This window comes from Meleagris gallopavo, chromosome 14, assembly GCF_905368555.1.
Source record: "Meleagris gallopavo chromosome 14, MGAL_WU_HG_1.1, whole genome shotgun sequence".
In the NCBI taxonomy this organism is placed as follows: Eukaryota; Metazoa; Chordata; class Aves; order Galliformes; family Phasianidae; genus Meleagris; species Meleagris gallopavo.
In genome coordinates, this window is record NC_139417.1 from 13,616,152 (window position 1) to 13,629,480 (window position 13,329).

The window sequence follows — 13,329 nt, forward strand, 5'->3', positions numbered from 1 at the left end:
CACAAAAGCTCAAATTTTTGATACCAAAGAGCGATAAGCACTTGCCAGAGCAGATTACATTTGAAATGATAATACTCTTTAGGAAAAAAGCCACCTACCCATCGTCCACGTGTTACCATCCCACAGCAGTGGTGTCCCAACAACCCACCCGCCCCTACCAGGGCACGGTGCTGTCAGATAGAACTGTATTCCCTAATCTGTGTCTGTTTCCTAGTTTGGGAAGACCGAGGAGGCCACAATAAGGGAATCTGTCATTACTCTCAAATGGTAACAGGGCACGGTGCATATTAGGGTTAACTCTACACCACTGACATTTTACAGCAGCTACTTCAAGGAGCAAATCTGCCCTGAGAGAAGTGGGATGAGGTTTGGGTTTGAAGTGATGGATCACACATCATGAGCATCGCCCTCATTCTGGAGAACATGGCAAGATTTCTTCGCATTATTCAAGTGCATGGACAGACATCTGTGTTCACATTGCAAGGCGTTCAGAGGAGAAAAAAGACTCTGTCTCCTGGTGACAGTCTCTGCATGTTTTCTGAAATACTATTTTAATAAAAAAAAGAAGTCAGGTCTATCACATGGCTTACAGTTCTGCAGTGTTTGAGTACATGTTCTTAAATCAGCAAGGAAATAGAAGCATCACCTCCTCTCAGCCCTCTTTGAACATACATTAGAACGACACGGCATCTCACCAGTCTCCTGTTTTAAGATTATCATTTCCATACAGAACCTGTTTATTCATTTAACTATCTCTGTAAAACCTGGATTTAACTAGCCAGATAAAATCACTTCTTTTCTGCATAAGACTGCAGCGGAATATTGCCTTAAGGGCCAAGGGTTGGACCCTTCAGAATCAACTGACTTTAATTTGCACATATTTAACCATGCTAACTCCATTCCAACCTGTGTGAAGCTAAGCCAATCAGATGCTCGCAAGAAATTAGTTTAACCAAACTTCACAGTTTGTACATTTTTAACTGTGTTTGTTTAATTATTAAGAATGACAATTTCTGTTGGAGAACAAGCAAGTAAACCATTTCAGAAAAATTAGTAAAGGTTACCAAAACTAGTAATACGGTCTTAATTTAGCAAAAGACTCAAGAAATCATTATACAAATTCATTTATGATTACATTCTACTTGTCTTTAATTTTCACTGTTCAACATTAACATTAAACATTGTAACTGTATGCAATATTTATATAAAATTAAATAACAATATTGGAAAAATAAATACACTTTTACATAAATACATAAATCCATACTGCTGAAAAGTTTCAGCTAATACTATACTCTTGTTTCAAAAGTGACCAAAAAAATATGGTAGTGACACTCCATCCAAAGAGATGAAGTATTACAGCTACAGAATGATGCTTGCAACCGATGACAGAGCTAAGGCAAATCGGGTGATCCCACACTAACCAAAAAGATTTGGACGTTACTACCTACAGTAGTAGCACGAGGTAGACACACATGTGGAGCATTCTGCAGGAGGGACACGACGTCCTGTTGACCCCATAGAGACAGCGCAGTCTTTAAGCAGTCTGCCAAGGGCCTTGAATGGAGGCATTCAAGTTCCATGCAGGCACGAGATAACTATTAGTAGAGTTAAAGGAATTTCTTTCCAGGTAAGAAATCCAACAACACCAAAATAAAAAAAAAAAGGAACATAAAGGACTGCACTCTGCATTTTCAACACCAAGGAGCAGATGCAGCCCTCCAGCTTGCTGCCAAATAGTGGGAAGGCTGAATGCTGAGTGGCACCAAACACAACACAACTCTGTCCACACCTGTGGATCTCGCCAATGTCCCAGCACAGGTGATTGAGATAAAGGCTAACAGCAGTCCTCAGCTGGGAGTGCTGCAGGAAAGCCGCTGCATGGCTGCTAGTTCTGCTGAGCTCACCGCCCTCATCGTAGCACCAGCTATCAGGGTACGAGGGATACATTAGCACCTCGAATGGGACGTGTCATGTCACTGTCCCTTGTACTGGTGAAGCACCGTAGAAACACTAGTCCAGCAGTTTTATGGCTATTGCATAACGCACTGAGGTATGACACAAATATTGAGAAATGTTACTGAAGGCATCTGTGTTACTAAGAGCATCCACAGAAACTAGCAAGGTTACATGCTAGCAAGACAGCTTTCCAAACCATGACAATTAAGGAAGTCCAATACATTACAAACAGGCCTCTTTTTTTCCTTATAAAGTGCTTTTGAGTCAAATTCTCTTTTCCTTTTTTTTTTTTTTTCTTTTCCTTTTTTTTAAAAAAGAAAATCTTGAAAAGCTGTTACAACAACACTAAAGGTCAACATCTGTTTGAAGGCCTCTCCAAAAACAGGCAGGTCCGTGGTTTCCAGCGTGCCAGAAGCACCCTGACCAGCACAGGGGCAGAGAGAAGAGCAAAGAACACTCAGAATACATCCCAGCTCCCAGCTCTGGGCACTCAGCCCTCACAAGCCACTGCAAAAGCATCTCTGTAGCAGATCCTGGCCAACTCCAGAAGCAAAGAGATGCAGACAGCTTACAGCTGCCTTTGCACAGCACATCACACTCATGTATTGTATGGGCGTAGAGCTGCAGCATGGGTGTGAACACACGCAGATTTCTATATCGAAGTGCACGGGGTGGCACACGCACCCACACACACTTGCTGAGCTTGGAATGTGATGAAATTTAGTACAGATTTCCCCATCAGTTTGTTTTTGGCACAGAACACGCGACTTGTAAACCAGTAGGTGCACAGTGCAGTGTTACCATTAAACGTCAGTCCAATTTAACTTCAATGCAAAGGTACTGCTTAAATGCCAGGTTCAAATCCACGTGCAAAGAACTCAGTCAGAACCAAGACTTGTAATGCACGGCACTCGCATGGTGTAACAGAATGGACAAAGTTGGCTACCGAGCAGAAAGTGCCTTTCAACTGAAGGACTCCAGTTCCTCTAATGCAAGCCCTTACCAAATCGGTGTTATTCCGAATATATCATCAATAATCCTCTTAAGTGCAGTTTTAAGACACGAAGCATTAGCACCTTGGTTTGAAGCACATTAAATCTGTTGTTACGGGACATCCACGCAACGGTTCACAAAGAGAAAGCTTACGGCCGTACCGAGCTCCAGGGACCAGCGCTCCAGGCAGCATCTCTAGGACAGTCCTGCACATTGCACTGCTCCCTGTCCGGTGGCTTATCGAGGATTTCACAGCTCAGATCCGTGAACCTTTCTCCATTGGGGCGCTGGCACACCACGAGCCGCGTTCTTGTCCCGGCCCCGCATGGCTTCGTGCACTGCAAGTCAGCACAGGGGACAGGAATCAGCACCAGGCTCCTACAGCACTCCAACTCTGGGGCTGCTCCTGCTCCCACCCCTCCCTCTCATCACATCCCTGCAGTGATGTATGATGATGCTTCTCTCTCCCAGAGCCATTTGCGCTGCTCTGTGATGGCACTGCCAGGCCCAGTGGGGTGTCAGAGGTTACGTCTCTAATTGCTTCTCTCGGATGAATTTGCAGAAGGGAGTGAGTAGTGGTTTAATTACAAAGAAAGCTTTCAGTTAAACTAGACTTATCTTAAAAAAAAAAAAATAAGAAACCTCAGTTTCTTTAGATTTTGCTTTTGTCTGGAAACAGATTGACAAATGAAATCGAAAACAACACCAAACAGTTGCTGGGGCTCGCCCATTTATCAGAGGCTGCCATTCACACACTGATATTTCTCATTTCTAACTGTTACTTCCCCCCCTCTTCTCCCATTTTTCAGCCACCCACTAACAGAAACCTTCCCTTTATAATTTTATGTATAAAGAACCTATCACCTTATTGAGAAACATTCTTCGGAACCATTCTGATGGAACAGACAAATGGTGTGCTCACCTCTCCCCAGTTGCCATAAGCCCACTGAGGACAGGGGCCGGACTCGCATGATCTCTGCTCCATAGGTTTGGTTTTCTCATCGCAGTTATTTGCAGTGTATCCATTTTCATCCTGGCACACCACGACGCGCCGCTGGAACCCCCCTGCACACGTGCTGGAGCACTGCAAGACACAATTGCCCACAGCCTCTTTGAGCCTAGGAGTAATTGTGCATTCCCAGCTCTTTCCCAGAATGCTGCACCGTGGGAATGCATGGTGAGAAATTTAATACAGCTAACAGGCTTTATTAACTTCAAACTTCTGCTCTTGCTAATAGCAGTGCAATGACTTAGGTGCTGACTAGGCAAAGAAAATAAACACGAGCCTAGTTTTGAGCAGGTGAGTAATCCCCGCTACCTTTAGCACAGTGTTTCACACCACATTTGTGCTTAATTCCTTTTAGGGACTTGCATGATAAGTGTTTCAAACCGGCTGGGGGGGACGAGGAGCTGGCATCAAGGCTCTACTCTGCTCTGGCACCAGCTCTGTGCAGCTTGGCTGCCTCCTGGGGCATTTACAGAAGCAGAAGCTGGCCTTTGGCATGTGGAAAACAATGCTATCTGCAGGGAAATGCACGGTGCAAAGGGATGAGAGGCAATGCCCACACCCTACTGCAGCACCTGGGGAAGTGAGGAGAGAGAAGAAAGCAGGAACAAGGGTCTCTTTCTTTCCTGTAGTAATATTTAAAAAGAAAAAAGCTTGAATTAGCCTAGGAAAAAAAACAATCAGAAATAAGAAAAATCAGTGCACTCACAGCCCCCCAGGGACCAATTCTCCACTGATTGCCTCCTGGTATATGTGCACGGTTTCGGTTAGGACTGCCTCCAGGGTGCAGCTTGAGGCGATGGTCCGGATAGAGGAAGGGGTGGATGGGCCTGCCATAATCGTGGCTGTTTGGATGACAAGGAGACATGGAGCAGTCCTGCTCGGTGGCAGGGAGGTCATCTGGGTCGCACTCGCTCCTGTCCACCAGCTGGTCACTGTAATCGATGCAGATCACTTGTCGTGTTGCCTTACCTTGACCACAAGTCACCGAGCACTGCGTTACAGTGAGAAAAGGAGACACGGTCACATTTCCAGCTTCATTCACCAGGCCAACAACTATCGCTAACAAAACACTGCTCAAAACCATCATCTTCCCACTTATAAAGGCACCAGATTAACACAATAAGTCTCCAGCAGTGATGCCTACAAGGCTTTCCTGCAGGATGCACTGTGATGCTTACAGAGCTCCACTCCAAGGCCTTCCACTGCCCGCAGGGTGTCACGGTGCACATTTCTGTGGCCGAGGGCTTTGGAAGGTGGAAACAAGCAGACTCATCGGCCACTGAGCCCTGTTCATCCCGACAGCTGACGTATCGCATCCGTGTCCCCTTCCCACATGTTGCAGAGCACTAGAGAAGAGCAACAAGCACTGCGCTAGAAAACTTTCCTATTATATACTAGAACAAAAAGCTGGACAAATGCAAACATCACACTGTCTACTGTAAAATAATCCTGAAAGTATTACGACATGCGCTTACCGGTGTCCAGGATCCAAATCTCCACTGCGTCCTGTGAACGCCTGATACAGATCTCTTGGCTTCGGGACTATTTGGATGGGGAGGACATGCTGCAATTTCACAGTCCTGCATGTGAGATCCATGAGGGAAAAGAGGGAAATAAAGCAAGTGATGAAAGATTTGCAGATGTTTCAATTAAACCACCTCCTCTTCAATGCAAACATTAACAGTACGCAATGTCTCAAGAATGTGACCTGCATGCTTATGTGCTGGCAGGCTTTCTTCTTGCATGCTCTTGCTGCATCAGCAAGATTTGGTATCAGTTCCCTCCTATGGGCAGAACTCCAATGGACTTTGACTTATTGGGAACACTAAAACTGGGGTTCTCATAGCCAATGTTTCTGCACTGAAACAGAGTGTGACAGAACTAACAGCCATACAACAAGAGCTGCCCCAGCCCAGCAGGGATGATCACCCACACCCTTTCCTCACTGCCAGAGAGTGATGTCCCATATGGGCCAATGAGCAGCTAAACTACAGCTCAGCAATACTATACACAGGGTCAACCACTGTCATTCTCTCAGGCCAGGACAGGGCAATGATTTACACCCCTGAGTGAATACCTGACCTGTTGGTCCCCAAAAGAGGTGAGGAAAGCATTGATCCCTTAGCAGCAAGGACAGTAAGCTAAGAGGAAAGGTCTCACACTGTTACCAGTGACAGGGGAGAATGGTGGAGAGGGGAACAGCAGGATTCACCTGGGTGTCTGTTGGCTTGGTTGCAGCATTGCATTCATTATCGTCCACCACTGACATGTAGGTGCCCACGACACACTTCACTGCTCTCATCTGGTAGCCTTGGCCACAGGTCACTGTGCACTGAGAGAGGGCAGACGGAAGAAAGAAGTGCTGGGTCTGAGCGTTCGCTTCAGTTAAAGAGAATTAATCAGCCCAGCCTACGTCCAGGCATGAAGCACAAGCAACATTATAAAACCCAGCTTTCCTTCTGCTTTCTCTCCACTTCACACATTTCCAGCTTTAAATTAGGTCAAAGTTTTAATTCACTGAGCCCCATCAGAGCCTCACATGCTTCACTTACTGTCCTTAGGAATGAAGGTGTGAGCATTTCAATGATTTACACACAGTAAATCACAGCCTGGGAGAAGCTACACCACATTCTCCTTTAAAATCAGTTGCTCAGCACCATAGTAGCAGAAGCACTAAGGGATATTTTTGCCCATGGGCAATTAGTCTGGCTGGAACGACTCGCCTGGCCTTGCTGCTGATTCTTATTTTTAAGAACTAACAGCTTTGTGGAAAATAAGATGCCAGAACTCTGCGGGAGAAATGAGCAACTCTCATTTTAACAGAGAAAAACACAACCACCATCCCCCCTCCCACCCTGAGATGGAAAACATTGAAAGCAACAATTGCTGCTGAGTGGCAGCAGCTTTTTTTTTTTTTTCCCCCTCAGTGAAAATTAGGCCACATATTTGTGTGCCTAAATATGGATTTAGGAGCGTAACCTTGGCAATCGTTTTTTGACAATCACGCCCGATTTAGTATGCCACATTAAATTTAGCACAAAGGGCAGGTGTTGTTCCTGCTGCCCATAGGCTGCACCCAAGCCAACCAATTCACAAACACATCACTGGGATGAACTGGCTTCCATACCTGGCCCCAGGGCCCCACTTGCCACGCTGCACACTCCTGCTGCTGGCACGTCTGCACCGACTCCGGCTTCGTTTCGGGGTCACAAAACCTGTCGTTCAGCCGATCTTCCCCAAATTGGCACCAGGTCTGGCGATGCTTGTGCCCCTTCCCACAGGTGACCAGGCACTGCCAGGAGGAAAGCACAGAATCATCGAGTTGGAAGGGATCCTTAAAGGTTTCTAGTTCAACTCTGCTGCAATGAACCAGGATAGCTACAGTCTGATCAGGTTGATCAGCACCTGGTCTAGCTTAACCTGGAATGTATCCAGAGATGGGGCTTCCAACGCCTCTCTGAGCAAAGCACAAGCTTTTTGCAGCTCCTGCCCCAGATCTTGAGAACAGACCCAAGATCTCAGCTTAAATGCTGCTAGTGAGGCAACTAGGCCAACACACCTGGTATAATGCAGCATTGTGGCTATTTTCATTATTATTATTAGCCCACGTTGAGGTGCCAGAGGCCTGTGCTCCAAGTGCGACTGATAAAGGGCTGCAATCACCCCATACAGCATCTTATCTGCTGCCATGGGCAGCAGACATATTCTGCAGAGAACGATCAGTTAACAGCCCTTGTTTCCATTTATTTTCTTCCATTATTTTCTAAAACAATGTGATTCCCAAAAACAAGCTGTTTGGACACAAAAGTGACAAGCAGATTTTGGAGACTATTTCCTCCATCCCAGTTGCTGTTGGGGTCAGCCTGTTAAGATGAGGTTCTGTTGCATTAAGAAGGGCACCAGTTTGAGTGGAAGAGGTAATGGTAATAAACAAGGTGAGGGCTGAGCATGGAAAAACTGGAGAGGACTGGGGGATCAGAAAGAACACAGCGCCATAGGAACAGCAGCAGGAGAGGGGATATCCCTGCCAGCCCCTACCTCAGACCAGTCTCCAGTTTTCCACTGGGGGCACAGGAACTCACTGCAGCGCTGCACTGTCAGCTTCTCCTGCTGGCTGCACTTGCTGTCATCCAGCACGTCATTATATGTGCTCACACACATGGCCCGCCGCCGCCGCGTGCCCCCACCGCAGCTCTTGGAGCACTGCAAAGAGCAGACACTAAGCATGCGTGTTCTGTGAGCCCATATATCTCCTTCCTCCTTACAGGAGGAGAGACTGCAGGAAACCTCTAGCAGAACAATTTGTACTCTAAGTAACAGGCTATTACTTTATATATTCCTTTAAAAATCCAATCTCGCTAAGCTTAATAAAAATCTCGCAGCAACGGGTTTCACAATTCCATCTCAGGTTATAACCCCATTATTACTTTTACAACTGTTGCCTTTCAGTCCCCCCCAAATGGCTGACGCTTGTTCTCATTTTATGAGAGATTAATTCCCCCCAAGCAGCCTGCCCTCCCTTCTGTGCCCTTCCCGGAAAGCCCCAGGCTCATCATTCTCAGTGCCACATCTGCACTCAAGGATATTCTTGGCCACTGAATGGCCAATCTGCTGAAAAGCATAAAGGAAACAAACTTCAGAAGTCCTCCGCTGATGGCACCGTGTCCTCTCGCCTCCCAGCAGCACGATGGCTTTGATGGGAGAGGACAGCCTGCAGCGCTGAGCACAACAGACAGACATCAGGATGCTTCAAAGCATAAATTCACCACAGTGGAAAACAGGAAGCACTGGGCTCATTTGCATCGCGGTGTCCTCCAGAAAGAGCAGGGAAGGCTGAGTTGCTGCATCTAACTTTCACACGCTGTTTGCAAACCAAAGAGCCCCCAGACAGGACGCGACAGCAGCACCTCTCACCTCTGTCCAGGCAGAGTACCTCCAGCCTCCCACGTTACAGTCTCCCGTACACTTCTCCCTTGTGCTTGGCTTGGCTTGGCTGCTGCAGAAGCGGTCATCAACCTTCTCTGTCTTCCCCTCCAACCTGTTGTACTTGGAGCAGTAGATCTCCAGCATGCGGTATCCCAGCCCGCACTGGGCTGTGCACTCGCTCCTCCTCGCCACGTGCCACCTGAGATCAAACGTTGGTGACACAACCCACGAGAATGTCAGAGGAGCTGCAGGGCTCTGGGACATGGCAGATAACGTGCTTGGGGGAGTCTGACATTAAAATGGGAATTTTAACCTTGAATGGGAAGTTTTGATCCTTCCCGATGGTTTCCAAGCAATTTGTACTGAGTGGTCAGCTCTGGCTTTGCTTTTGAGAGGGAAGGAGCAGCATCCAGCTCCTCCTGATAGGAAGGAAAGGTGATGTCGCCCTAGGGGACTGCTCAGGCTTCACAGCCAAGCACAGAATGGAGCTCTGGGGGCTTTCTGCCCCATGGTCCAGAGCAGGAGAGCCACCTGAGCAGCAAGAACCTGAGCGCTCCTACGCTCAGAGAGCAAACTGCAGCAAGTTTGGAGAAGAATAAGATTAAGAGGATTTGGAGTCAATAGTTTCTGAGTTACAGAAGCCCCTGTGTCCCTGACTGCTTTTCAAAACTTGGGCATTTCCCCTTCTCAGGTTTCTAACTTGTCGCAATGGCAACAGCTGTTACCTCGACAACCCGTCCCACAGCAGCCCTGCAGTGGCTGTTTACACCCCAGATTTAACAAACCAAGAGAAACCCTTCCAAAAACCCAGCAATCCAAACTGCTTCGCCAGCAGCTGATTATTGCCACCATATTTTAAGCTCTTGAAATAACAACAGATTGCTGCTTAAAGGAAAATGGGTTGTGATCACTTAAGGCACGCTCCATCAATTCCAGCTCTCCACTAGCAGTCTGGGGACAGCCCCAAGCCCACTCTACACTTCAGTCCATTCCTCACTTTAAGCAAATGATAAATCCAACCCTTAGTGACTCTTTGTTTTAAGCACGTGTTTTTTTTTTCCCCTCTTTGCTCAGCACCATCGTACAAACAGCCTGCATTTCTATCCAGGCAGATTGAAACGTCAAGCACTTGTTGTTATAGTTAGCGCTAATTGAATCCAAAATAGCAAACCTGAAAATGCAGAAATGTGCCTCCCAAAACACAGCTGGTTGACATCAACAACTCTTGGGTGACAGAGAGACAACGGTTAATCCCTCTTTTTGTTTGTTTTGTTGTTTTTTTTTTTAAACCTAATACAGGCTGCTGAGAAAAGGGATGAGGGCCAGGGGTGAAAGAGGAGTAAACAATAAATGCTATGTATATACATGAGCGGTCAGAGCGCACCTTAGCTCACACTCTGTGCCACAAGGCTCTGTTATTGGGTCGGGCTGAGGAATCCGATCACACCTTTGGTCTGACACCGTGAGTTGGTCTGACTCCCTCGTACACACAGGCTTCCTTTTTCGTTCTCCTACACAGGAGGTAAAAAGACAGAGTTTGAGACATACAGGACAGCCATCAAATTAGTTGTTTCTCCTCTTCCCTTAGTAGTAGTATTTAAGAGATGAGCTACAAAGGTCCCCTGCTTTGCAGCTGAAAAGCACCACTGCAGTGCTACTCCTTAAAAGTAGGGCATCACAGGTTATCTATCTACTGCTGCAGGCAGGGAAACAAGCTCATAATGTAAAAATCTCCAAGAAAGCACATGGAAAAGGATTTGCAAACATTGCTGAGATCCCAGGTGAACCCTGTAATGGTTTCCTGAGCACCTACCTTGGCAGAGCTTACTGCAGGGCTGCCAGGGGCCATAGGCATTCCAATAAAACTGCTGAGGTTTGTCTTCAATGGGGATATTAAAAGTGTAACGAACGTCAGGATTGTACAAATTGCCCACTGATAAAACCTGGGAGAAAAGAATGATAAAGCAGAGTAAACTAACAGATTTTACTACTGGTTGTTTGCAGCCCAGTAATGCTTGGCAGGCTTTTCCACACACACAACATATACTTCACCTGAAGTGTTATTTCTTGCTCAATCCGATCTGTAGAATTAATCCTTTCAATAGTATTATCCGATCCGCTGTATTCGATCACAGCATTCCCAACTTTGATTTCCCTTTTAAACATACTGACGACAAAGTCTCCATTTAATATAAAGTCTCCTTGACTGTTAGATAAGGCTGCATAGGTGCAAAAAACAAGAACTAAAGACGCAGAATTAACTCAGGTGTACATAATTATGTGGGTCATGCGCTCTCAGTGCTCCCCTTCACTGGGTTGGGAGAAAAAGTCGACTGGCACTCTCAGGCAGAAAGGGTGGAAAGAGAGCAGCAGAGATTTTACAGACGTGGTGCCTATCCCTTTTTCCTTTGAAAACCTCATTAAAGTGAAGGCTGAATCCTGAAGTTGTTCCTAAACAGCTTCCCCATAACCTAGGGGCAAGCTGCTGCAGGCAGTGTGATACAAAGCCATTCTGCCCAAGTATTTGCGTTAGTTGTGCAGATACGATGACTTGCACGTTGTTTCCAGGTGTGTTCTTAAGATAAATCACTCTGCCCTAATTGCCCAAACTTTGTTTTTTGGTGGATAATTGCAGGGAGTTTGGTCAGCACCTCCTTCACCCTCCTCCCCATTTACTTTTTTATTATTCCAAATTTTAAGGTATGTGAAAGCACTGAAGGCTTAAAGCCTAAATGCTTTATAAAAGGAACAGTTTCCTGAAAACAGCAGTCTGCTGCACAACTTCACACTAATGCGATTATGTAGCTAATTTCCTAAGTTAGTTTCCCCACCATTTCACCCATCACAGCTACATTACTACAAAGCCTCTGTACGGAAAAAATCCAAACTTAACACCAAAACACCAAAGGGAAGGTTTTTACACCAAACAAGGAGAGATAAAGAAGCAAAACACTGGCAAACAGTTATAGATGGGCAAAAGCTCAAAAAGCAGACTCTGTGCTCAACCAAATTCCATACTGTGGAGGCTTTAATATCATTTTGCAGTAGTAAAACTTATTAAAGGATTCCTTCCTGTTTACTGTATCTTCCTACAACAGTAGGTACGTGCCTTGGACTTGATGACAACATCAAATTCCTCCTAAATTGTTAAGGAGCTGCAAGGTTCACAGTACCGAGTGCCCAAGATTTCACACTCAGTGAGCTGCAAAATAAGTGGACAAATGCACACTTCCCATTTGCTTCTCTTCAGGCCTAATGTGAAGAGATGCTTTCCCAGCAATATTAAAGCAATATTAAAGAAGATCTGAATTCACTGCTTCCCAAGAAGATTAAACGGCCCTCCAAGAAGAGCTGAGAAGTTCTTTAGGGCTCATTCTGGAGTGAACCACTTTGAATTGACAACATGGGAGCATGGGAGGCCAGGCTGGATGTGGCTTTGATAATCCATGGTCTCCTCTATTTGTATCCCAAGTGACACAAAGAAGCAAGTTTCCTCACCTCCCACTGGGCTATGAACCTCCAGCCCAGCCCTTTCCTAACACGTGTATTTACACTGAGTGCAGATCTCAGTATGGTCTCACACTGAATAATACCCAGACATGACCCTGTGAGGGCACGCTTCCCATCATGTGAGCCTCCCAAACGTTGCTTCAAGGATGGCACAAACAAAGAGAAGGAGCAAAATGAAGGTGACCATGCTTGGCAGATATACAGGATATATTCTCAGTAAGAAAACACCTCTCCTTTGGTGTATTTTTCACCTCCCTTAACAGCGGGCAACCAGACCTATCCACACAACCAGAAAACAGCATCTAGGACTGAAACGTACACTGCAACTCACCCAGGTAGTTGTCATCCTCTGGTTTCCCTGAGTAACTGTGCTGACGCACATCAATATTTGTTGCGCCAGCTGGAATGCGGACCACAACGTTATAGCCTGGAACAGATTTAACGCAAAGTCAAGGCTATTACACAGATGTTACATTTGCTTTTTACGGGGGGAAGGGAGATGAGCAAAATTACCTCACATTACACAATCCAATACTCTTCATTTAGGGATAGCATAAATAGTTATAACCTGATATATGCTATAGCTAGAAGGATTTCACATTTTATATCAGTGTTTTTGTAGATTAAGTGTGGTAAAGGCTTTTATAGATCCTTTATAGACCTGCATTTTTCACGATAAAGTTTTTAGCAACGGACTCTTACCATAATGCACCGTGTTAAATGTGCCCGCAACAGTTTTGCATGAAGAATTATCCCCACCACAAACACCACATTTATCTCTTCTTGCTTTTGAATTCAGCACATGATCGCATCCAGCTTGCTTTAAGAGAAAAATTGAAAAACAAGATGGAGCAAACGCAGACTAGAACAGCATTTACAAATCTCCAAATTAAGCCCCACAAAAGCTTTGTGTGGAAGAGGCTGCCGTGAGA

General features: G+C 45.8%; 1 protein-coding gene across 8 annotated transcripts in view; it reads right to left on the minus strand.

Annotated features, from left to right (window-relative positions):
• Nucleotides 1–13,329, minus strand: part of ADAMTS9 (ADAM metallopeptidase with thrombospondin type 1 motif 9) — a 67,401-nt gene that overhangs the window by 25,598 nt on the left and 28,474 nt on the right. For all 8 annotated transcript variants that reach the window (XR_014886483.1, XM_085236258.1, XM_019620186.3 and 5 more), the window contains 14 exons: nt 13,100–13,217; nt 12,729–12,824; nt 10,940–11,106; nt 10,701–10,830; nt 10,272–10,398; nt 8,876–9,086; nt 8,000–8,164; nt 7,089–7,253; nt 6,174–6,293; nt 5,437–5,541; nt 5,140–5,307; nt 4,668–4,952; nt 3,875–4,036; nt 3,114–3,290 (listed from right to left, as the gene is read on the minus strand). Coding sequence is in view for 7 of the 8 variants with exons in the window: in XM_085236258.1 (XP_085092384.1) it covers nt 3,114–3,290; nt 3,875–4,036; nt 4,668–4,952; nt 5,140–5,307; nt 5,437–5,541; nt 6,174–6,293; nt 7,089–7,253; nt 8,000–8,164; nt 8,876–9,086; nt 10,272–10,398; nt 10,701–10,830; nt 10,940–11,106; nt 12,729–12,824; nt 13,100–13,217 (2,196 nt within the window). In the remaining variant the exon portion in view is untranslated. The remainder of the gene's footprint in view (nt 1–3,113; nt 3,291–3,874; nt 4,037–4,667; nt 4,953–5,139; nt 5,308–5,436; nt 5,542–6,173; nt 6,294–7,088; nt 7,254–7,999; nt 8,165–8,875; nt 9,087–10,271; nt 10,399–10,700; nt 10,831–10,939; nt 11,107–12,728; nt 12,825–13,099; nt 13,218–13,329) is intronic.